General features: G+C 30.8%; 11 protein-coding genes across 11 annotated transcripts; 5 read left to right on the top strand and 6 right to left on the bottom strand.

Moving 5' to 3' along the window:
* Nucleotides 1-5,467: 5,467 nt before the first annotated feature.
* TKL1 (transketolase TKL1) lies at nt 5,468-7,519 on the bottom strand (the record flags this gene model as incomplete). The annotated part of the gene is made up of 1 exon (XM_011273957.1): nt 5,468-7,519. One exon carries the CDS (start codon nt 7,517-7,519, stop codon nt 5,468-5,470), a length of 2,052 nt encoding a protein of 683 aa, XP_011272259.1.
* Nucleotides 7,520-8,209: 690 nt separating this feature from the next.
* On the top strand, nt 8,210-8,989 carry BN7_5453 (SRPBCC family protein; the record flags this gene model as incomplete). Its single annotated transcript, XM_011273956.1, has 1 exon — nt 8,210-8,989. The coding sequence occupies one exon, from the start codon at nt 8,210-8,212 to the stop codon at nt 8,987-8,989; it is 780 nt and encodes a 259-aa protein (XP_011272258.1).
* Nucleotides 8,990-9,661: 672 nt separating this feature from the next.
* Nucleotides 9,662-10,774, top strand: ADH6 (zinc-dependent alcohol dehydrogenase; the record flags this gene model as incomplete). The annotated part of the gene is made up of 1 exon (XM_011273955.1): nt 9,662-10,774. One exon carries the CDS (start codon nt 9,662-9,664, stop codon nt 10,772-10,774), a length of 1,113 nt encoding a protein of 370 aa, XP_011272257.1.
* A 294-nt stretch (nt 10,775-11,068) lies between these two features.
* On the bottom strand, nt 11,069-12,628 carry BN7_5451 (GATA-type transcription factor; the record flags this gene model as incomplete). Its single annotated transcript, XM_011273954.1, has 1 exon — nt 11,069-12,628. The coding sequence occupies one exon, from the start codon at nt 12,626-12,628 to the stop codon at nt 11,069-11,071; it is 1,560 nt and encodes a 519-aa protein (XP_011272256.1).
* A 631-nt stretch (nt 12,629-13,259) lies between these two features.
* Nucleotides 13,260-14,969, bottom strand: PPQ1 (protein-serine/threonine phosphatase; the record flags this gene model as incomplete). The annotated part of the gene is made up of 1 exon (XM_011273953.1): nt 13,260-14,969. One exon carries the CDS (start codon nt 14,967-14,969, stop codon nt 13,260-13,262), a length of 1,710 nt encoding a protein of 569 aa, XP_011272255.1.
* Nucleotides 14,970-15,415: 446 nt separating this feature from the next.
* On the top strand, nt 15,416-16,171 carry CBC2 (nuclear cap-binding protein subunit CBC2; the record flags this gene model as incomplete). Its single annotated transcript, XM_011273952.1, has 1 exon — nt 15,416-16,171. The coding sequence occupies one exon, from the start codon at nt 15,416-15,418 to the stop codon at nt 16,169-16,171; it is 756 nt and encodes a 251-aa protein (XP_011272254.1).
* Nucleotides 16,172-16,758: 587 nt separating this feature from the next.
* On the bottom strand, nt 16,759-17,769 carry BN7_5448 (homeobox domain-containing protein; the record flags this gene model as incomplete). Its single annotated transcript, XM_011273951.1, has 1 exon — nt 16,759-17,769. The coding sequence occupies one exon, from the start codon at nt 17,767-17,769 to the stop codon at nt 16,759-16,761; it is 1,011 nt and encodes a 336-aa protein (XP_011272253.1).
* Nucleotides 17,770-18,650: 881 nt separating this feature from the next.
* BN7_5447 (uncharacterized protein) lies at nt 18,651-20,279 on the bottom strand (the record flags this gene model as incomplete). Its single annotated transcript, XM_011273950.1, has 1 exon — nt 18,651-20,279. The coding sequence occupies one exon, from the start codon at nt 20,277-20,279 to the stop codon at nt 18,651-18,653; it is 1,629 nt and encodes a 542-aa protein (XP_011272252.1).
* Nucleotides 20,280-20,802: 523 nt separating this feature from the next.
* On the top strand, nt 20,803-22,287 carry BN7_5446 (NAD(P)/FAD-dependent oxidoreductase; the record flags this gene model as incomplete). Its single annotated transcript, XM_011273949.1, has 1 exon — nt 20,803-22,287. One exon carries the CDS (start codon nt 20,803-20,805, stop codon nt 22,285-22,287), a length of 1,485 nt encoding a protein of 494 aa, XP_011272251.1.
* Nucleotides 22,288-22,311: 24 nt separating this feature from the next.
* Nucleotides 22,312-23,007, bottom strand: BN7_5445 (uncharacterized protein; the record flags this gene model as incomplete). The annotated part of the gene is made up of 1 exon (XM_011273948.1): nt 22,312-23,007. The coding sequence occupies one exon, from the start codon at nt 23,005-23,007 to the stop codon at nt 22,312-22,314; it is 696 nt and encodes a 231-aa protein (XP_011272250.1).
* A 429-nt stretch (nt 23,008-23,436) lies between these two features.
* On the top strand, nt 23,437-25,200 carry TDP1 (tyrosyl-DNA phosphodiesterase 1; the record flags this gene model as incomplete). The annotated part of the gene is made up of 1 exon (XM_011273947.1): nt 23,437-25,200. One exon carries the CDS (start codon nt 23,437-23,439, stop codon nt 25,198-25,200), a length of 1,764 nt encoding a protein of 587 aa, XP_011272249.1.
* Between the last annotated feature and the right edge of the window lie 446 nt (nt 25,201-25,646).

Raw genomic sequence — 25,646 nt, 5'->3', positions numbered from 1 at the left:
TTGTGACACAATTATTTTTTTTGTGTTTTGTGTTTATAGGGTTTGTGTTTTCCAAAATCTGGAAAAGTATAAAGACATCATAATTTCCCCTTTTTTTTTTATTTCTATTTTCTAATTGTTTTTTCATTTTTTGACCCAATATTGGTTTTTTCATAATGTTTGTTGATGATTATTCAGGGGTTGAATCTCCGTTATGAGTTCTAGTCGTGAGCCATAGCTCCAGAGGTTACCTGTTTTATTGGTATTAGAAGGTTTCGACGTGTTTTTTAGATCTTCAAGCCAGATGTGTATCATCCCCTTATATGAGTTGATTATGGTTATGTGATTTAGTTTCAACCTTGTCATTTAAGATATAGACTTTTTAGAAGTATTATATTTTGCTTTAGGAAATTACTTCTTTTCATCCAGTCTTGGTTATTTCATTACAGGTTGTTAAAGTATTAGATGATTGATGAAGATGTCACATTGAGCGATTCTTGGGTGTGCCGGCCTGGGTTTTGTAATTTGTGGTTCAGATTCATGACTCTTTTATGGACATGACTTTGAAATTCACCATTATTCTTGTTCAACACTTATGACTTCTCATTTCCTTTTGGTCTTATTAGTTATTGATGATTATTCAGGGGTTGAATCTCCGTTATGAGTTCTATTCATGATCCATAGCTCCAGAGATTACCTGTGTGTTTTAGGGAATCAATTCTTTTTATCCAGTCCTGGTACTTTCATTACAGGTTGTTAAAGTATTAGATGATTGATGAAGATGTCACATTGAGCGATTCTTGGGTGTGCCGGCCTGGGTTTTGTAATTTATGATTCAGATTCATGACTCTTTTATGGAGATTACTTTGCAATTATACCATTATATGGTTCAGAACTCATCATAAACACTTATCATTTCCTTTTAGTGTTATTAGTATTTGGGGACCAGCTCAGCAGCTACTTTTGATTTATAATTCAACTCCATCTGTTGTTAACTTTCAAGTTTGGTTGACTTTCAAGTTCTGATTATATTTATGATAGTACAGGGTACCTTCATTATATGTTTTCACCAATCAAGGCTCATCATCATTCGCTCTTATGGATAATTATAATCCCATATGGTTATAGCTATATCTCTGGTCATTGCTATCGACTATGATGTTGCTGGAAGCCAATGATTAACAAGATTGATATCTTTGAAACTTTTAGAATCTTAACATCTGGAGCTGCAACATTTATGATGCACACTTAGCTGTGATTGTCTTGATACATTAGTGGCATTTTTATGAAGAAATATGTCCAAAAATAAATCAATCGGTGGAGGTTAGATTGACTTATTTAACATGTCAGATCAAAATTTTGAGAATTTATGCACTTTGTGAGAACTTTGAAATTTAAGATCATTTAGCTACAGTATAATATCAACTTAATGAACCAATGCAAAGGTCACCATTAAAAATTGAACTTTCATATTGCTCATTTTGTCATTGATACTCAAAAGGACCACAATAATGCTTTGAACCTCTGATATAATAACATGGGTAAAATATTCATTCAAGTTTGAACAACCAGTGACAGTTGGACTGGACTAACTAAAGTCTCAAAAGAGAGTCAACAGAACAAAAAAGAATTAAGATTTGATACCAGACCCAAATAGCACCCAATCCTATGAAACTTAAAGTTGTGATAAAGCTATAACATTTACCTCCCAGATCAAATAAGGGAAAAAAATATCTTTATTTTTATGAAATTCAAAAGTGTGAATTTATATTTTATGACAATTTGGGGTGAGAGGTTAAACTATTGAGTGATAATTAAGGTATTAAGACGTCATTCGCCATTCACCTATTTTGTTGGATGCAAAAATTTATCCAACATATTTGAAACCATCTAAATTTATAAGGAACATGGACACAAAATACAGTCTAGAAAATAAAATATTTTCATTTTGGATTGAATGAATAGTGATAGGTTTTCCAAATCACGTCTATAAGACAGAAATTTTAGATTACCCCAAAATGATGGATACCTTATAGAATTTATGGAAGCGGGATTTCTGTTTGAGAGATATTCACCGATCTCACCTTTTACATATTTAAAAATGAAGTCTAAATTTAGAATTCTCATAATTGAATCCTATACCCATAATCCAGATTCGAAGCCATACCCAAAGTTCTTGGAGTTCAAACTTTGAGGCAAAATAACCGTGATTGAAGTACGTGTCTTCCAGGAAATTTTGGTTTACCAATTGAACAATTTCTATTCGTGAAGACACGAACCATATTCAATATTTGGTATTTGGTGTTGTTGTGGTTACTATTGGTGAACTATTTGAAAACTTGAGCTGTAATTTTATATATGTTTGTATAGCGTTCGTAGTACGTTTATAGTTTTTATCTTTTAAAGACTGAGTATTAATACTATGTACGAATGAATATCATGAGAACATTCATCCATCATCAATCAACAGATCATTTGTATATGTATCCCACAATTCCTTTCCAAATTCCGTCTATCATTGTTTAAATTGTTTATTGTTTGATGGTTACGCGATCTCATATATAAGGAATTATCTTTGACGTGTGCAGCCATGCTTGATCTCAATAGTACGTACTTCCACAAAGCCAAACTGATTTTAGGAAGCTGTCGATTTAGGAAATGATCAATATTATAGGAAATCACCAATTTCCGGAAATGATCAATATTATAGGAAATCACCAATATTTTAGGAATTCATCAATTTCCGGAAGCTAAATATTCACTTTTGTACCATAGTTAAGCCCGTAGGAAATCATTAGTGGAATATCACCACCAACCCAGCTATTTAGAGAGCTACAAGAGGCGGCATTTCTACAAAACCATACCCCAGGAACAGATACATCTAGTTCTGAGCTTGATTGGACCACAGGAACACCATCTTAAGCATCTTTTTATCTCTCCCATAGTTAAGACCGTAGTATTTTTTCTACCATAGTTAAGGAACTCCCGCGAATTCATTTATTACATACGTACAAACTACACTACACACCATCTTCATCATAACTACGCCAGTTTATAGAATCAACTCTCGAGAGAAGAATTTTGTATTGTAATGTTGGGTCTGGAAATCGAATGGTACCATTCACTAACCCTATACACTTACGTGCACAATACTACGCTAAATTTTGCGCGAAATCCTTAATAACTTCATCAGTAAACTCGCTACAACATCCTTGAGAGTCAGTACACCTGCTCAAGTTTGTTCTCCTTCAAATGAGCCTATATGTTCGTCAACCGCTTTTTTCGTTGTTGAGCTACTCCAAAAGTGCCAAAACACAAGTTTCAAAATGCTTTTCAAAAGCTGATCTCGAGTTTTTCCCTAAAATCTGATTACGTCATCCCATACTTAATGTTCGCGATCACGATTCACAATATAGCTGTTAATACACAAAGCCAGAATAGGTAGGGTTGGTACTCCACCTAGGTAGAGTAGGAACTCCACCGTCACACTCATCGGGAATCGCGAATTGATAGTACATAGTACACAAACACAAAGCCAGAGTTGGAACCGTTCCAACTCCAGTAAAAAAAGAGTAGGAAAGGTACCAACTCCAGTAAAAAGGAGTAGGAACTGTACCAACTCCAGTAGAGAAGAGTAGGAACTGTACCAACTCCAGTAGAGAAGAGTAGGAACGATACCAACTCCATCCCATACTTAATGAATTCGCGGTCACACTTATAATTACACAAAGCCATAAATCAGAGAGCTCTTAATGTTTACGACTAAAAGCTTGCGATTAAAAGCCAGTTGGAAGTAATAGCTCGCGATTAAAAGCCAGTTGGGAGTAATAGCTTGCGAGTAAAAGCTTGCGAGTAAAAGCTCATACTTAACCAAACAGAACAGAAGTCGCGAACACTTCAGAGCTGTACAAAGAGCTGTACGATTATACCTTGATACAATTCGGGCTTCCCAGAATATACCTGATACAATTGGGGCTTCTCAAAATATACCTGATACAATTCGGGCTTCCCAGAATATACCTGATACAATAGGGGCTTCTCAAAATATACCATACTTAAGGAAAGTCGCGAACACTTCTGAGTACAAAGACGTATTATACCTCGGAATTGGTAAGTCACGTGCTTAGATTTTTTGTCAAATTAGCTATTTTTATCGGTATTGCATTGCATTCTCTTGTAGGTAACACTAAATTTATCATTTGGACGTTCATGAACGTTTAGATATCATTTATGGGGCTTTTGGACCCTTTATCTGACATTCTGATGCTCTGTAACTTTCAGTGTATTTATTATAATCAATTCCGACCTTGAAAGATATGATGTCCCCTTCGCGTGAAACATTAAAAGATAAACAAAGGGAACTAGTTCAATAAGCTTCAAGAGCTAAAAGATTTATCAGTTGAAGTAGCTTGATTCTGCTGAGTTTGAAGATGTCTACCCTGTTGGAGTTGTCCTATAAGAAGAATGCAAGTCACCTGTCTGCAAAAGTTGCTTCTTAAAGACAATTTTCAAAGAGAACAACCAAGAACATCATTAATAATGGAAATAAACTTCAAGTAATAACAATCAATTTCAGTACGCTAACCAATAGTCGATTGATAAAGAACATAATCCCTTTATGTGAGGAAGATGAAAATATTATTGCTGCACATCACACTGATCAGAAATTATAAATTTGGATTGAATGATTATCATAATAATGGAGATTTGACTTCATCTTTATTTGCATCTAAGTGAAGGATTAGATGATTGAAAATTCATATGTGTAATTGACCAATATCGGGGGAACTGCATGTTTTGAAATATGATGAAATAAGGCACGTTGTTAATTTAGAAGATGTTGCATTCAAGACAAATTCAATAGATAAAAGGTATTTTGATAGATTGAAATGTTACTCAAAGAGCAGATCTTATACTTTTCAAATAAAGCATTAAATTATGATTGTTTTACGTTGTATATAGCTGATGGATGATATATGAAAACATGGTTTATTTCTTTTCTTTTTGATTTATATATTACAGTTTTGATTAATATGAACTACTATATTATGACTTGTGCTAGTCAAAATTAGTTCTCAAATTATATTGTTGTACAACCATAGTCTTGAAGCTAGGACCTTGAATATCAATTGTTCATAATCTAATTTAGTTTAATCCATAGTGTTCATAATTGATCACATTAATATACTATATAATCTTAAGATGGATCGACACATCATCAATATATTTATTAAATTATATTGGAGATCGATAAATGTTCTAAATGTTCTGAATATTCATTAATAAGATCTTCACCTGTACAAATTTAATGGTCTGATAAAACTCATATATTATTAAATTGAGCTGTCTAAGTTTGAAATACCTACAAATATCATATCAACAATAACTAAAAATCTGTTTATATTAAAATATTTATAAAATTGAAAAAACCACAAATTGCAAATAAAATAAGCATCAAGCTAAAATCTCATCAACAAGTTTTAATTCCTTATTCATAATGAATTGGATAAAAAGCTCTATTTAATGGAGAAACAATTTTAGAACCTTTATAGAAATCAATAGTTTTAATAGCTCTTGAAGCAATTCCTTCTGGAGTAAATTCAAAGAATTTATAAACATCTGGAGCTTTACCACTAGCACCAAATCTATCAATACCAAATTGTTCATGAGCATATTTAGCCCAACCTGAAGTTGATAAAACTTCAACAGATAAGATTGGAATACCATCTGGTAAGACAGATAATTGATATTCTTTTGGTTGTCTATCAAAAGTATGGAAATCTGGTAATGAAACAACACGAGCGTTAATACCTGATTCTTTTAATTTTTTAGAGGCATCAATTGCAATTGAAACTTCTGAACCTGTTGAAACAATAACAACATGAGCATCAGCAACTTCATGAACAACATAACCACCTTTTGAAGCTTTTTCAATTGATGAACCTTCTAATTGTGGTAAGTTTTGTCTTGATAAAGCAATGATTGATGGAGTATGGTTTTGTTCTAAAGCAATTTGATAAGCAGCAGAAACTTCATTACCATCAGCTGGTCTCCAAACTTTCAAGTTTGGTGTAGCTCTGAAATGAGCTAAAGTTTCAATAGGTTGATGAGTTGGACCATCTTCACCTAAACCAATAGAATCATGAGTAGCAACCCAAATAACTGGATGACCAGATAATGCAGATAATCTAACTGCACCAGCGGCATAAGAAACGAAATTTAAGAAAGTACCACCGTATGGTTTGTAGTTAGCACCAAAAGCAGCAATACCATTCATAATAGCACCCATACCATGTTCACGAACACCATATCTAATGTAACGACCGGCATAAGTACCAATGTTTGAACCATCTGGTTGGAAATCAACAGCTTCTTTAGTTCTTGTCAAGTTAGAACCAGTTAAATCAGCAGAACCACCAATTAATTCAGGTAATTCATCGAAAACTGAATCTAATAACATTTCAGATAATTTTCTTGTAGCTAAAGCTTTATCACCAGAGTTATAAGTTGGTAATTTTTCAGCCCAATTTTCTGGTAATTTTTGTGATAATCTTCTTGATAATTCTGCACCTAATTCTGGATATTTAGATTTATAAGCTTCAACAGTCTTGTTCCATTCTTCTTCAATTTTTTGATTTCTTTCAACAACTTCCTTGTTATAATAATCATAAACTTCTTGTGGAACAACAAATGATTCATCTGGGTTGAAACCTAATTTTTCCTTCAATTGTTTAACATCATCAGCTTTTAATGGAGAACCATGAACTGAATGAGTACCAGCTTGTAAAGAACCGTAACCAATAACAGTGGTGACTCTGATTAAAGTTGGTTTATCAGATTTTTTAGCATCTTCTAAAGCTTTAGCAATACCTTCTAAATCATTGTTACCATCTTTAACCCAGATAACATTCCAACCATAAGCTTCATATCTTTTGTTAACATCTTCAGTGAATGAAACATTGGTATCACCATCAATGGTGATATGGTTATCATCATAAAAGGCAATTAAATTGTTTAATTTCAAATGACCAGCTAATGAAGAAGCTTCTGATGAAACACCTTCTTGTAAACAACCATCACCCAAGATAGTATAAACTCTTGAATCAGAAATGGTGAAATCTGGTTTGTTATATCTAGCAGCGAAATTTTTTTCAGCAATAGCTAAACCAACAGCATTTGAAATACCTTGACCTAATGGACCAGTTGTAACTTCAATACCTGGAGTTTCAGATTCTGGATGACCTGGAGTTTTTGAACCTAATTGTCTGAAATTTTTCAAATCATCAATTGATAAATCATAACCAAATAAATGTAATAAAGAGTATAATAAAGCAACTGAATGACCATTTGACAAAACAAATCTATCTTTATTAATCCATTCTGGATTTTTTGGGTTAAATTTTAAATTTTTCCAAATGATATGAGCTAAAGGAGCTAAACCTAAAGGAGCACCTGGATGACCAGAGTTAGCCTTTGAGACTTGATCAACAGATAATAATTTGATGGTGTTGATAGCTAATTGTTCAATTTGAGAAGACATTGTGATGATATTCTATTAATTGAGTTATAATTGACTGTGTAAAAGGTTATTCATTAAGGAGGAAATTTGAATAAAGAGCAAATCAAGTTTTTAAATATTTGTTGAGAATTGCGAATGAGATCCGGGAGAAAGAAGACCGTAAGTGGTTGGCTAGACAGGCAGACTAGACAGGGGTCCGGAAGGGAGCTCTGTGTAGGTGCTAGGCAGGGTGGAGGGATTCTGCTGTGTAGCACATAGGCAGGGTGGTCTGTCTACTCTGTCTGGATAATGCTCTGTCTGTCCGGCAATGTCTGCCTAGAGTTTAGAGTGGTCTAGGCAGACACATTGTTGAAACGTTGAACGTTTTTTTTAATTTGCCACTCATCGGAGGACAGTTGATTCGTTTTAAAAGGAAGAGAAAGTGAAAGTGTTCTAGGGTATCAAGGGAAGAATGGACAATTATAAAATAGAATAGATCAGAGAACAATAGGATAATCATTGAATTGTAGAACTAAATAGATTATCAATTGAATCAATCAAATCAATTAAATATTTCTAAGCATTTCTCATTTGATGATTTGATGGCTTTCTTACTCTCGTATAAAATGATCGCGATATAATAATAACATAATACTCAGATACCCATTGGTTAATATTACAACTCTACAATAGACTATTAGTTGATTAATCATTTCTTCACTGATATACAATATGTCCTCTCATTTCAACATCACTCCACAAAAGATAACAACTTTACCACAAAACCCATCTGAATTCATTCAAGAAGCTGATCAATTAGTTGATTCAATTAGCTCTAAATGGTCCAAGACTAAAACTTACAATTATACTCTTGATGATTCATCTAATGAGAATGTTACAACATATCATACAAAATTTAAATCAGAACATTGGGTTGCTCGTATAAGTCAACATTCATCAACCAAGTATCCATTCCAAAGAGTATTACATTATCTTTTAGGTATTGATTCAGAAAATCAAATTACTGATATTTCATTACATACAAAATATGAAGAAGAATATATTAAAGTATTGAATAAATGGGAAATTGTACCATTAGAATCATACCCTGAATATGAATCATTATTAAACAAAGATCATTTAAAGAATTGGTATTCAGTTAAAGCTGAATATGAATTAGGTGCACCTTTGAAAACTAGACAATTTGATGAATTAATCTTTATTCAACCACCAACTACAACAACAACCAATACACCAGGTGTTAAAGGATATGTTATTTCATTAGTTGCAGATGATTCATCATGTGAACCAAATGTTCGTGGTGTTTATTCTTCTATAGAAAGAATTGAATTAAAAGAAGATGGTAAATGGGAATGGATAATGTGTACTACAAGTGATGCTGGAGGTTCTGTACCAAAATGGTTACAAAATTCAATGATTAGTAAAAGTGTTGCAATTGATGTTCCTGGATTTTTAAATTGGTTTAATGAGAAGGAGAAAAATGATAATTAGTGTATATTTGCATAGCTTTTGTATATTTGTGTTATTCATGTATATTGAAGGTACAATTTGTATTACATAAACATGGGGATAATGGGATAGTCATTATATTATAAAATAAAGCATTAAAATCACTCAATTTGAACAATTGATCTGTTAACAAGTAATATTTGATAAGCATAGTTTCTTATCTACTAATCAATTGAATTGTTGAGTGTTATTTCATTAAATCAGTACAATTCATTCACAATATATTGGAGTTCATGATGATCATCATCTTTATCAACTCCGAGTTTAGTCAAACTTAATCAACAATTTTGAAACAACAAAACAACATCGTAGTTTAAAACTTTAAATGCATTATATTTCCATTTATCCTTGTGGTAATTAAAATCATTTATGTGGAGTTTGAAACTTTATCAAGATAATAAAAAGTCTAATTAAGAGTGTTCAAATATCAATATTCAATCCAAATGACCCAAGTCAATTAGGGGAAGTATATGGGCAGTCTATAGTCATTTGATTAAAGAGGAGTATACACATTCAAAATATCTCATAGGAGTCCTATAGATTCAAATGATCATGATTATTGTGTCAAATGTTATATAAATACCATATAATATCACTGGTATTCGGAGTTGATAATATAGCTATTGATACATTATCACAACAAACAATATCACAATGCTTAGAAACTTGACTAGAACAAAACAATCTGTCTTAAGACTATCAACTCGTTCATTAGCAACAACTTCAATCCCAACAACTCAAAAAGCCATTATATTTGATAAAAATAATGGTCCTTTAGAATATAAGGATATCCCAGTTCCAAAACCAAAACCAAATGAAATTTTAATAAATGTTAAATATTCAGGTGTTTGTCATACTGATTTACACGCATGGAAGGGGGATTGGCCATTACCAACAAAATTACCATTAGTTGGAGGTCATGAAGGTGCTGGTGTAGTTGTCGCCCTGGGTGATGAAGTTAAAAATTTTAAAATTGGTGATTTAGCTGGTATAAAATGGTTAAATGGTTCATGTCAATCATGTGAATATTGTGTAAATGGATTTGAATCAAATTGTGCCCAAGCTGATTTATCAGGTTATACTCATGATGGTTCTTTCCAACAATATGCAACTGCTGATGCTGTTCAAGCTGCTAAAATCCCACAAGGTACCGATTTAGCTGGTGTTTCACCAATCTTATGTGCTGGTATCACGGTTTATAAAGCTTTAAAAACTGCTCATTTGAAAGCTGGTGATATTGTTGCCATTTCAGGTGCTGGTGGTGGTCTTGGTTCTTTAGCGGTTCAATATGCAAAAGCTATGGGTTATAGAGTCCTTGCAATTGATGGTGGTAAAGAAAAAGGTGAACTAGTTAAATCTTTAGGTGCTGAATTTTATGTTGATTATCAATCATCACCAGATTTAATTGAAGAAATTCAATCAAAAACTAAAGGTGGTCCTCATGGTGTTATTAATGTTTCTGTTTCAGATAAAGCTATATCTCAATCAACAAAATTTGTAAGATCAACAGGTTCAGTTGTCCTTGTTGGATTACCACCAAATGCTGTTGTTCATTCAGATGTTTTCAATCATGTTATTAAGTCAATTTCTATTAAAGGATCTTATGTTGGTAATAGAGCTGATACAAGAGAAGCTATTGAATTTTTCACTAGAGGTTTAGTTAAAAGTCCTATTAAAGTTGTTGGATTAAGTGAATTACCTGGGGTTTATGAATTGATGGAACAAGGTAAGATTTTAGGTCGTTATGTTGTTGATACTAGTAAATAAATAATCGCTGAGCTTGCGAAGTGATTATTTGATATGAATTGACTGTTAACCTAGTTTAACAAAATCCACACTTCATTGGGCTGGTCCCCAATTTATTTATTTATTTATTTATTTAGCTTTTATATCATATCATATTCTATTATTTAAATCTGTACTACATCAATAATCCTAAATAAATAACACATTCATTAAAAAATCATATCATATTCACATAAAAATAACACCAAAATTCCCAATCATAATACATATTCTATTCATTAATAATAAAGAGTGATCTAAAAAAGTGATATAATACTATATATCAAATTTTAACCAATCTAAATCAACACCCATCTTCATATCAACATCTCCATCATCATCATGATTTGATTCATCTTCTTGTTGTGGGGGACTAATTGAAGGTTGATTATTCAATATTAAATCATTTGGGTCCAGGTATTGAGGATTTATAAAACCTGATTGAATTTCTTGTGGTGTGGGGACAACATTAATAATTTTATCCTTTTGTTGTTGTTGTTGTTGTTGAGATTTCATAGCAATTGATAAATTTGAATTTTTTAAAGAATTTTGTTGAAATTGTTGTGGAATTCTTTTGGAATTAAAACTATGAGTTAAATTTGTTGATGAAGAATTGAAAGGAATTGAATTTGAAGTTATTGGCATTGAATTTGAATTATTTGGTAATGAAGATGAAGGTGGTGAAAAAAATGATACATATTCTGATGAAAATGATGGTGATGCAGGTGATGGACCTGGTGATGGTGAATTATAATTATTATTTGATGATGTGAAATAATCAAATGGTGATGAGGATATACTCTTGGATACTATACTTTTTCTTTTACGTTGTTGTAATGGTATTGAATTTGGTATTGAACTTGGTGATGAACTTGGTTGTAATTGTCCTTGTGATTGTGATTGTTGTTGTGATTGTTGTTGTGCTTGTAATTGTTGTTGAGGTTTTGGTAAAATTGGAACATTTTTAAAACCTTGAATTTTAGAATTATTTGGTAATGATTGACTTTGAAATTGTATAGATTTATCTAAATTATTTAAAATTTTTTTGGAATTTGAAGATTGTTCACCATTATTAACACTTGATCTTCTTGAATTTCTCTTTTTTATAACATCAGTTTTCAAGGATAATGGTCTCATTGTACCATGTAATTTTTGAAATAATCCACATGCATTACATAAAGTATTCCCATTTGAATCTCTTCTCCAAAGTGGAGTTTTTTGTGTATGACAATTAAAACATTCAGTTGAAATATTTGAATTTGATGTTGAATTATTACCAACACTTGATGATATTGGTTTTTTCTTTGATAATACTGATGGTATAGAATTTGATATAGATGAAGGATTTGAATTTGAAATTGAAGAAAATGATTCCGTTCTTTTAGTTATTGGCATTGGCATTGGTATTGATTTATCTTCATCTTTAAAAGATGGAATTTCATCAATATTAAAATCCCAAGCCATATTAATTTCACCATTAAAATCATTATTATTATTGTTATTAGTTGTATTATTATTATTATTATTCATTGGTTTAATCTTTTTGTCATTCTTTTGAGGTAATAAAGTTGTTGAAGTCATTGTAGTTCCAATACTTGATACACTATCAATACTATTTTTATTTGAATCAATACTTAAAGGACTTGAACTATCAATAGAACTTAAATCACTTATATTAAAATTTCCCATAGATTCAAATGATGAAGAAGGATTTTGTAAATTTTTACAACCTTCTCTTAATGAACGATTTTCAATTCTTGGTTGAAGAACCAATAATCTCTTTGCAGCTGAATAAATGTCCCAAATAGAAGGAGTCTCATTATCCGAACCTTCCATGATTGGAATGTAAACCTTTATAGTCTCTTATTAAACTTATTTTCTTTCTTTGTTGAAATTATATTTGGGTACCTGAATATTAATGGGGCTGACCTGACAATTGACACTTTATGACTAACGGAGTCAAATAAAAACCACTTTTTAATGAACACGAAAAACGTAGTGACAAGAAGTAAGAGTTAAACCAGCAGTAGCACAAGCAGCAGTTATAATCAAATTAATTAACCCAAGTCAATAATAAGACCAATCAATATAGTTGTCAAAAGTATGATAATGTTCAACTCCAACAATGTTTGTTTTCTCATTTTCTTTTAATTTTTCGCTGAGAAAACAAAATTTAAAAAAAAAAAAAAAAAAAAATTTGGCAGCCAAAAAAAAAAATTAAAAATTCGCGAAAAAACAATGGAAATTATATCCTTGACTTCCTAATACGGTAATGAAAGTGGTTAACATAAGTAATAATATAAGTATTTAAAATATAAAAAGTAATATAAAAATTCATAATATAAAAATAATTCCCATCCTAAATTCCCATTCATGACATTCATTCATAATTGAAATAGAAAAAGAACAAAAAAAAAACACTTAATCTAATGGTATAATATCTAAAATCTCTAATCTTCTCTCTTCTTCACAACTTCTTATTTGGTTTTAATAGTTCAAAACTACATAATAATCCATTATCAACACTCATCACAGCACCCCAATTATTAAATTCTCCACAATAATTTGGTGCACTAAATATTGTAACTAATTTTTTTTTAGCAAAAAATTCATAACCATCTTCAACAACCATATGACCTCTAATAATTAAATCAAATTTAAATTTTTTACAAAAATTTTCCACAACTTTTTTACCAAAACAATATGAAACTCCACGATCATTATCATTCCATTCTGTTACATTTGGATCTGGATCTGACCATAATAAATCTGCAAATAATCCAGTTTCAGGAATATCTGTTGGTCTTTTTAAATTTTCAATTTGTTTTAAATTATTTAAATTTGGTGATAATCCACCATGAATACAAAAAATTTTATCATTAATTATTGCAGAAATTGGTAAAGTATTGAAAACATCAATAAAATTTTTCCAAGTTTTTAAATTTAATCTTCTTTTACATTCATCATAAAACCCATAAATTTTGGTAATATTTGCAGATTCATGATTTCCTCGTAACATAAAGAAATTTTCTGGATATTTTATCTTGAAACAAAATAATAATAATATAGTTTCTAATGATTGTTTACCTCTATCAACATAATCCCCCAAGAATAAATAATTTGAATTTGGTGGTAATCCACTAAGTTTTAAAATTCTTAATAAATCATTAAATTGTCCATGAATATCACCAACAATTTTAACTGGTGCACTTAATCTTAATAAACTTGGTTGATTTAAAAAAATTTCACGAACTTTGGAACAAATTATTGAAATTTCATGAGGTTTAATGAAAAATTCATCATTTTTGGATTTAAACCCCAGGGTAGGACTTGAATTATTTGAATTTGATGAATTTATTGATTGAGTTAATAACTTTTCAATTATTGAATCAATATCAACATCATTTGGTCCAATTTTAGGTTTTCTTGTATGAATAGATTTTTTTGGTTCTTCAACAATTGGAGGTAAATTACCATTCACTTGATTATTTGAAAAAGGTGGAGTTGTTGATAATGAGCTAGAATTTGACTTGGAGGAATCTATAGTGAATAAATCACTAAATGAACTTGAAATTTCATCATTTGTACCCGTGGTGGAACCTGTTGTATTGGTTGTATAACTTGACCCAGTTCTTGATAAATTTTTTGGAACTGAAACTTGACCATTAATATATAATTCTTCATCAATTGTAGAATTAATTTCATCTGAAGTTGTAGTTGAATTTGAAGATCTTCTAATCTTATTGGTGTTGGAAATTGAACTTGATTTTAAAGCTTTAGCCATGGAAACATCAATATCCATATCAAATGTATTTAAAGATTCATGACTATTACTATTAACACCTTGATGATTTTGATTATAAATAACATTTTGACCATCAAAATAAGTAAATTTTTTTGGACTTTTACTAAATTTTTTTTTTTGTAATTTTTCTTTATTATAGTGTAATCCATCATCACTATAATTTGAATTGTTATTGTTGTATTGTTTATTTATACGCGTATCTTTCTGACACTGCTTACTGTTTGATTGATTATAGGAAGAAGACTTCCTATCATCTGGTTCTGGTTCACCAGACGTAACAGCTAACGCTGAACTTGATGAAGAACCACCATTTAGGCTGCTGTTGGAGGTGTGGGTATTCGGGCTTGCATTCTTGGACGGGCTGTTTCCCATAACTTTGTGATCTGTGGAAAGTTGGAGGTAAAAAAAAGGGGAGATAAAAGGGAGTTATTAATAAGATGAAATAAAAGATCTAAACACTCTTTTGTTTGAGCTTTTTCAAGTTCTTTGTAATATTAAAATCGTTTTCGTTGATGGCAAAATTCTGATACTGGTTTTTTTTTTGACAAATGCCAACAAATATCAGAAAAAATTTAAATTAGGGGAAAATTGGACATTCGCGAAATTAAATTAGAATTTAAAAAGCGCGAATTTAGATTACGTAATTATCATGTGACTTTTGATTACATAATATTTTGCACAAAAGCGGTTTTTTATAAGCAGTTGGAAATTTGAGAAACCATTGATATTTTGGATTTTATTGAGAAGATATTGGTATATATTAATTCATAGTGTACTAGTTGTTTTACCAGGTCATACACCATCAGAATCATACCACAATGTCCCTTGCAGAGTTTGATGAAATAGATTTCACCCATTCAGCACCAAGATTAGATAGACCTTCAGATTATCTTATGAAGAAGGCAAGAAGAAGACATAATGGATTACAAGATATTAGAGATTCTTATAAATCAGCTACAATTTATGTTGGTAATTTATCATTTTATACAACTGAAGAACAAATCTATGAATTATTTTCAAAAGTTGGTCCAATAAAACAAATTATTATGGGTCTTGATAGATTTAATTATACTCCATGTGGGTTTTGTTTTGTTGTTTATAAAAAACCTTCTGATGCTATAAATGCTGTTAAATATCTTGGTGAAACTAAATTAGAAGATAGATTAGTTACAATTGATTTAGATCCGGGTTTCCAAGATGGTAGACAATTTGGTAGAGGTGCAAGTGGTGGTCAAGTTAAAGATGAAATGAAATTTGAATATGGTGCAGGTAATATTGCAGGTCCAGGTGGTATACAAGCTAATTTCCAACCTACTCCAATTCCAATTAATTCAAATGGTGAAATTCCTGTTGGATTACAACCAATTGGTGCGTTCCCTCAACAAGATTCAAATTCAAATATTAGATTTGGTAATAGAAGAATTGCTGGTGGTGGTGATTATTATAAACCTGGTTTAGAAAATTCTCAATCAATTGGTGATAGTTATGTTCCAGGTGAATCAAATGAAAATGAAAATGAACAATCAAATGAAAATGAAAATAATCAACCAAATGATGTTGAAGTTGAAAATTGATTTATTTTAAGTACAATTTGTATATTAGCGCGCTCTGCTCTTAATGAATTATTTAATGATTTTGAACTATAGATATAATCTCTGATTGTAGCGCTACATTGAATTAACAAAAGCTAACATTTATATAATGAATTTTTTAATATATAACTAATTATACATAAAATTTATATGCAAATTAAAATAAAATAGTTGATATAACAATGTATATCAAACAATGAATTGAATATAATAACAAGATAACAAAATAACAAGATAAAACAAAATTATATATAACAATAATGTAATATAATATTTGATAATATTTTAACTAATAATGACAAAATATGAATGAATTGATATATAATTGATTTTTTTGATGTTTTTTATTTGGTTTTTTGGCCTTTTATGAATTTAATAAAACAAACTAAATGCAAATATTGTTGAAGTTTTATCTTCATTATTCATAATATGATATGATATAAGATGATATGAAATGATTTATAAACCTTTTGTGTGTTTTTTTCCTAAAGTATTCCCAAAATACTTTTTTATAATTCCTTTTTAAATTTCCTAATTATTATACATAATGATATTTATATGATAGTTGTTTATAATCTATCAATCAATCTCTTCTTCTTAATAGGTTGACCATTATTCCCACTTAAATTACTAAATAATCTTCTTCTTCTTTTATTAATAAACCAATTACTTAATTGAACATTACTTAATCCAGTTTTATCTAATAAATATCTTTTTTGAGTATGATTTGGATAAGGATTATCCATATTATTTAAAATCCATTCATTTAATATTTCAATAGTTTCTCTTGGTAAATTTGTTCTTTTCTTGTTTTGTCCATTTGAATTTATTGATCCTGGTGATTCTATACCTGAATCAACTGATGCTTCACGTGAAAGAGAATCTAAATCTTCAGATTCACTAATTGTTGATGTTGATATGGTTAAGTTTGGTGTTGCTGGACGTGATTCTTCATCTTTAATCTGTGGTTGGGGTTGGTTCTGTTGTGCTTGTGCTTGTGATTGTTGTTGTTGTTGTTGTTGTAAAGTTTTTGTAAAAGATGAAGTTTTTCTATTTGGTAAATTTGGTCGTTGATAATGTTGGAAATTTGATGAAATTTGAGGAATTGAAGGTTGAGATTGAGTTTTTAAATTTATTGGTCTTTGTTGTTGTTGTTGTTGTTGTTGTTGTTGTTGATCATTAATATTTTCTTCATTTTTAATTAATTCAGATTGGAAATTTTCTATTGAATTTGTTGATTCTGAACGATGTTGATTATTTTGGAAAGTATATTTATCAGTTGAATCACTTATTGAATTTCTTTGATTAAATTCCAGTAATAATTGTGAATCATTTAATTGTTGTTGATTTTGATAACTTTCAATATTCTTTAATATAGATCCAATTGGAGGTAAAGAAACACCACTCATTATTGAATTTGAACTTATAGAAGAATGGGTACTGGCGGCAGGACTATCCATTTGATTGTTGAAAGAAGCACTGGTAGAGGTAGTCATAGCCTCTGGTTGTTCGTGTTTGATCTGTTCTATAGCTGGTGAATTTGAAGTACTTGTTGAATCTGAACTTGACATCTTTCCCATAGATAACGCATAAACAAATCCCAAATCTTGCGTTGTACTCTGTGTAAATAGTAGATGGTAGTATTTGTAGTGGTAATGAACGTTCTGAGCACCAACAGCACTGAATAAATATAGAATAAATAGGAGGTTGTCGTCCTTGTCGTCGAGTTGTCGTCGTTGTTTTTGGTGTGGGAATTATTGGTTGCAAAAGTTCAAAAACTTGAATTGTGTCACGAAAAAAGATTATGTTTTTTTTTTTTTTTTTTCATTCGGGAGAGAAAAAGAAAGCGACTCTGGAGATATTGATTAATTACACATTTAGATTCAAAGATACACAAAGATACAATAGAGATCTGAGGAAATGGATTACACCATTGGAATCAGCGATATTGAATTACTATAGTTCCATATACACAACACGTACTCGTCACACAAGTTTCCTTAGTTCTGTTGTTTTGTGTCACGATTTCGGTGACTCGAGAAGTGAAAATTTTTTTATCCGGTTGATCTGATTGGGAGATTTTTCAATTGTCGGTGGGAAATGTGACAAAAGTGGCACAAAATAAAATGGATTTTGATGGGTTTTACATACAATTTTTTTACAATTGTGGGTAGCTTTGTTTGGTGATTGTAGTGTATTGTTTGTGGTTGTGTATAGTCCTAGGTTATTGGATTTCATGGGTCTCACCCTAATCAATTCCAGATCTTGTGCTCAATTGTCATGACCCATAAAGATTCCAACGGTTCTTGAATCTTGATTCTTTATTCATTTATGTGACAAGTCGGCCCACATGCAATTAGAAGGTAAGGCTTATGTAAGACCTATTGTGGCATCGTGACTGCTACTTACACCGAGTCATATACATATACAGGTATTATTAAATCACATCATATTAATAAATCTATAAAGGATATATAAACTTTTTATTCTCCCAATCTGTTAAATCTAACATTGAAACATCAACTTCAGTCTTGATTTTATTACCTTCTTCATCAATACTTGTAATAAATCCATGTGGATCTTCAATTTTACCATCTTTAATATCTTGTAACAATTGAAGTCTTTGTTTATTACGTCTTGCTAAGATAAATCTAATAACTTGTAAAATCAATGGTGCTAAGAACCATGAACATATAATCATGATGATCCAAGCAGGTCTATAACGTGGTTTATCCTTAGCTTTCCATATTTGTGGAGCAGCTAAATTTGAAGCACCATAGAAAACTGACCAAATAACTGTTCTTATTAATCTCTTAGAATAACCTGCCGCACTTGATTGTGACCATGAAAATGCCATAATAAATGTATTTGCATTAGAATTTGTTAAAAAAATACCTGCTAATATACCATAATTATAACGAAATGGTATAGCAACTGCAATTATTCCACCTAATAATGCTATTAAAGCGAAAAAAGTACCAACATGTGCACTTTGAGTTCTAAAATAAACTAAACAAAGTGAACCCCAAATGGATGCAATTGTAGTCCAGCCTGATGATGCAACTGAAACTAATGTAGAATTTAAATTTGAAAATCCTAAATTTTTATAAATAATTGCAGATTGGAAACTAATATTATTACAAAGCATTGATAAAAATACATAAATACCAAATAACCATGTAATAGGATCTTTTAAACCTTCTATAGCTTGAGCTTTTTTAAAAGTTTTCTGTTCAATTGATGAATGTGTAGCTGCTTTAATTCTCTTGATAACATGAATACGTTCTTGAACAGTAAAATATTTATAAGTTGCAGGATTATCTGGATAAAAGAAAAAACTTGAAATTGATAAAATTGCACTTAACCCACCAATAATTATCCAATAAACTTTCCATGGTGATATACTAGGAACAAATTGTGTACCATATGCAGTTAACCCACCTGGTATACCTTGAGCAATACAAGAAATCCAAAAAATTGGATTAACAATAGCTTGTTCCGCTGGTGTAAACCACATTGCAATAGTATGTTGAATTGCAGCTGTAACACCACTTTCAAATGCACCTAAAAAAAATCTAATAGCTGCAAGATGTCCAAAATCTTTAACTGATAATGTGGTAAATGTAGTTATAGTCCAAACAACAGTAACAGCACTTATATAATGAGATAATTTAAATTTTTGGAAAGCCCAATGACTTGGTAATTGAAATAAAATATAACCTGCATAGAAAATTGTTTGTAAATCATTATATTTTTGTTGATCTAAATCAGCATCTTCAAATAAACCTAATAATGAAGCATACCCCATTGCATTTTTATCCAAAAATAACATAAAATTAACGAAAAATACAATTGGTAAAATTATTGTCCATAATTTCCATTTAATACGACGTTCTAATTCAGGTGTTAATTCACCTGCTGATGCTTCATATTCTTCAAATAACTTTAATGTAACATCTGCATGTTTTTCAGTGATTATTTGATCATCTTCATCACTTGTAATACCATCAACTATATGTTTAACACCAACTTTTTGATCATTTTTATGATCAAGCTCAGCTGAACTCTTACTTTCACTTTTTTGAGTCATTATGATACACTTAGTATTGAACTCTTACAGTATACCAGTTTCAAAACCAAAGTACTTTCAATACGTACAATTCTTAAAGCTTTATAAAAAAATTTAATGAAGACTTGACTGTGGATCAACTTAACATCTTAACAATAAAGCATCATATAATTGTGGCATTTATCGTATATCTATGTTGGCTCTTCACTGTTATCGTTGTGTAATCCCATTCTGGTCCATTAACCTAGTAAATGTTGAGCGGTAGTTACCTGTTTTGCAAAATGGATTCAATAAAGAATCTTTGAACGTTAGTTGTGGTTGTTTTTAATGCCATACTTTTGAATATGGAAACTGTGGTGTATCTTTATGAATTTTGATTAGAGTAATAAGCGATAATTGATCAAACAGTGATATACAACATGTCACTCGTAGTGTTCTTCATCTCAGCGCCCTGTTTAAATCATTTGTTTTCAAAGTTCTTTTGATACTTTGTTGATGTTTTGTTGATTTTGTTGATGTTTTTGGTGACCTTCTTGAAGGAAATATGACTAGGAAAAAAACATCAATAATAATCATCGGATCTGGTGCCTTCGGACTCAGTTCTGCCCTTCATCTCATACAGAGCGGTTACGAGGACATCACTGTGTTTGACAGACTGGACCTTGCTAAGCTGGGATACTCGTTTGATAACGGTGCTGATACTGCTTCTGCTGATGTGAATAAAGTCTTTAGAGCGTACTATGGGGATAAAGATCATTATCATAGATTAGCATTGGAAGCTAAAAAAGTGTTCTTGGAATGGCACAAGGATTTACAAGGGAAAAGTGATAAAGAAGCACAACAATTGGGTATTAGAGTTAAAAAAATCATTGAGAATTCTGGTTGGTTGAGGATTGATAATAATGAAGAGTTATCAAAAGATGAATTGACAAGTTTGGATATATTTGCCAAAACTGGTCTAAGAGATACTCAATATGTTTTAAATGACACAAAAGATATTAAAAGAGCTAAAGATGATGGCTGGTATAATAAATTTGATCCATTGGGTTTGAAATCAAACCCAAATTTCTCAAAATTGAATGGTGTTTTGGACTCAACTTCTGGTATCTTATATGCTTCAAATGTTTGTTTATATGTTAATGCATTACTCAAGGCTAAAGGTGTTAAATTCATTGTTGGTGATCCAGAAGGTACTGTCACAGAACTAATTGAATCAAATGATGAAATCAAAGGTATTAAAACTCAAGATGGGAAACAACATCTTTTAGATTTGGTCATTCTTGCAGCTGGACCTTGGTCAACTTCTTTATTACCAGAGCTTGGTGGTCTTAGTGAAGCTCATTCTGGTAATGTTATATTGATAAAAATCCCAGAAAGTGAACCAGAATTGAGATCAAAATATTCTACAACTAATTTCCCCATTGTTGGGTGGAGACTTGGTGAAACAAAAGAAAAATCAAATTTTGGTGGATTAAGTGTTTTCCCTATAAGTGAACCTGAAGGTTATGTTAAAGTAATTTCACGTCAGAAGAAACTATTAAATCCTGTTAATTTACAAAATGGTTCTTTGGTTTCTATCCCATTAACTTCAAGATCTTCACCTCCTGAAAATAGATTATCCAAAAATATTATCAAACAAGTTAAAAATTTCATAAGAATCTTTGTCCCTGATCTTATCCAATTTGGTATCAGCAAAACAGAATTATTATGGTATACTGATACTATAAATAATGATTTCATTGTCGATTATGTACCTTCCAAAAAAAATTTATTAGTTGTTACTGGTGGTTCTGGTCATGGATTTAAATTCTTACCTGTTTTAGGAAAATTTGTTGTTGATGTTATTGAAGGTCGTGAAAATGAATATACAAAGATTTTCAAATGGAGAGATCCTAAAACATTCCATGATATAAATTCATTGGGTGATTTATATGAAGGTAAAAGTTCATTCTATGATCAAGATCTAGCTGATCCTAAAGAATGGGAGTTTACAAAAGAAGATTTGGAACAAGAGATTGAGATTGACTAAATAATATATACAATATTAATACATCTAGTTATAATTTTTAGGTAATGAAACTTCATAAAGATAATTACCCAGTGTAATAATATCCCAAATTGGTAATCCAGTCTTCTTATAAATAGCATTTTTAAATGGTGGAATATTAGTACATTCCAAAATAATACCTCCAATATCATGATTTCGAATCAACGTATCAACTGCTTCTAATACTTCAGTTTCTATTGCCTTAAAATCGTATTCTTTACCCTTTCTGAGAATTTGTTGAAATTCACCACCTCTTTTAACACCAACAATTGGAACATCATAATCAACACCAACGGCTATCAAATGTTCTTTGCCTAAATTATCAGCATCAAAAGTTATAATCCCCAATTTCTTTTTGGGATGAATTAATGCTTGTGCAATTGGTATTTGTAATAAAGCAGAAGTACCCACAGGAATTGGAATCTCAGATTGTAATCTTGGATGAATTGTAGCTAAAAATCCACAAGATGTTATAAGAGCAATGGCACCTTCATCCACAAATTCTTTAGCAGCTTTAATCCAATGTGATACAAACTCATCAGAATAATTCTTTGAAGTCTTAACAACAGCATCACCTGAAGCTTCTTCAACAATCTTGATTTTTATTGGGATGTTCCATGTTGATAAATTACCTACATCACCTGGAGGACGATGGAAAGTGGTGTTAACTTGCAAGATTCCTAAAAATGGTTCTTTAGGCATTTTAAAGATACTTCAGCCTTATATTTCAATAGTCTTCATGAGGTTTTGAATCAAATTAAATCTAAAGATCAGATTCTTTTGAGGGTACCCAAGATTCCACAGTTATATTTGGTACACATTGAGCCACATATCTGGTGTTTTGCGGAGCAGATCAACTACTTTTTACTTGTTGTAGAAACCTGGATATGTTAGGTCTCTCTATTAACAGTACATGAGACTATTTTCTATTTTAAAATCACTATCAGAAGTCTGTTCCTCTTTATTTATCGATTGCAATATTAAAAAGTTTCTGCTTTATTTAACCGAACAACAATTTCATATATCCGTTATGCTTTTAAGACGCGATGAGCTTTAAAAAAAATAAGTAAACAATAGAATTTGAATTTTAACAACGTTGGAGACAAGAATCACAATTGATCCACTTACAAAATGTCAAGTGAAGAAGTGAGAAGAACCGTTGCTGAGTCTTGGGCACGTCGATTCGATAAGAAGAGAGAAGCAGAGGATGAACCACCAAAAGAAGCTGTTGGAGTTGAAGTATCAAAATCAAACATAGAATCTGAAAGAGAATTACCAATACCCAAAAGACAAAAGAAAGCCATTGAACCTAAGGAAGAAGTTATTGAGATCCTATCAGACGAAGAAGAATTATCACCAACTGATAATAGCTCATCAGAAGAACCAATTGAAATCATATCGGATGTTGAAGAAGTTGTTGTACCTGATAAACCTATAAGGAATGAACAAATCAGGACATCTAAAACTATTCAATCACCTCAAAAGAAGAAGAAACAAATCTCACCTCCATTTTTACCAATTCATAATCCATTATATGACAATCCAAAACTACCAAACTCAGTTATTATTTCAGACGTTTTATCATCACCAAATCTTAGATCTTGTTATCTTTTCAGTTATCAACATGATTTAGAATTCATATTACCACAATTTCATTCAAATAACATTGATTTGACAATTGTTTATCAAACTGGTACAGTTTTAGATTCTCCTAAACGTGCATTATTCAGAAATGTTCAATTTATTGAAGTTGCCATGCCGCCATATTCTTCACATCACCCAAAATTGATTATAAATGTTTATAATGATGATACTGTACAACTTTTTTTGGTTTCTTGTAATATGACGTTTATGGAATGGAGTACAAATAATCAAATGATATGGCAAAGTCCTAGATTACATAAAGACTTAAATTCAAAAGATACAGTTTTCAAAACTCATCTATTCAACTATATTAAAAATTATCAAAAACCTCAATTAGATACATTGGTTGTATTGTTGAAGAAATATGATTTCAATAGTATAATTGGTGATTTTGTTTCATCTGCAACTTCAACTAGTGATAAGTTTGGATTTTGGGGTCTTTATAATTCATTATTATCTAAAGGTTTGATACCCAGAAAACATGAAAAGGAAAGACAGCTATTATATCAAACCTCTTCTATTGCTTCAGCTATAAGGCATACACCTACAATAAATCAATCAGCAAATATATTCACACATTTGTTATTACCTTTATTTTCAGGGAAATATACAAATCATGGAAGACTTTCAATTTCAAGAGATTTCCCATTATCAAATGGATTTATATCCGTTGAACAATTTTCAAAAGAATATAAGGTCAAACCATACATCATTTATCCTTCATTATCGGATGTTAGAAACTCATTATTTGGTTATGGATCAGGAGGCTGGTCACATTTCAATCCTCATTCAAAATGGAATAAACCAATGAATGATTTTTTAACACCAAAAGTTTTCCATCATAGTTATTCTCAACAAAGGAAAACAAATCCAAGTCATACAAAATTTTTAATAATGTCATCTGATAATTTTAAAACTTTAGATTGGGTTTTCTTTACAAGTACAAACATGTCAAAACAAGCATGGGGAACACCACCTACAAAGAAAGATCTTTTATCCTTGCCGCCGAAATCAAATGTATCAAATTATGAAACTGGTATCTTATTATGTCCATCAGATTATGGCTCTGGTATAAAATTTATCCCATTAGAATTTGGTCAAGAGAAGAATCTTGAAGAAAATGAAGTTCCTATATATTTACCATTTAGATTACCACCTGAAAAATATTCAAATCAAGATGAACCATGGTGTGTTAGTAAATCTCATGATTTACCTGATATACTTGGGAACTTACATGTTGTTAATAATTAATCGTGGTTTTAGTGTGAAATTACAAATTCAATCTCCAGGTACTATATATAAGTCTAAATTAAAATAAGTTGGACCTGTGTATAACTAGTATCAATAAAACCAATCATTAATGACCACCTATAAGTTTTTCACTCCAGTATTGGGCAGTTCATGCGTTTTCAAAATTATATATTCGCTATTATCAATTGAGGTATATAAACGAGTTCTTAATTATTGAACCTTTACCTTTGACAGACAAAATAATACCGCATATAACTTGAAGTTTGAGCTTTAAACAGAGAATAAATATGAGAAAGACTAATTACTATTCTCTGTTCATGAAATTTTAAATATATATGACTCGAAATATCTTTTGTCTTTCATATATTGTCTCTTCTTTTACTCTTCGCACACAACACATTCAAGCCTTTCCAATAAATTCACAACTTAACAGATCTAAACATGAC

The sequence above is a fragment of the Wickerhamomyces ciferrii genome, contig 00216 (genome assembly GCF_000313485.1).
Source record: "Wickerhamomyces ciferrii WGS project CAIF00000000 data, strain NRRL Y-1031 F-60-10, contig 00216, whole genome shotgun sequence".
NCBI classification, from domain to species: Eukaryota; Fungi; Ascomycota; class Saccharomycetes; order Phaffomycetales; family Wickerhamomycetaceae; genus Hansenula; species Hansenula ciferrii.
Note: the sequence above shows the minus strand (reverse complement) of the source record. Positions and strands in the feature narration are given on the sequence as shown.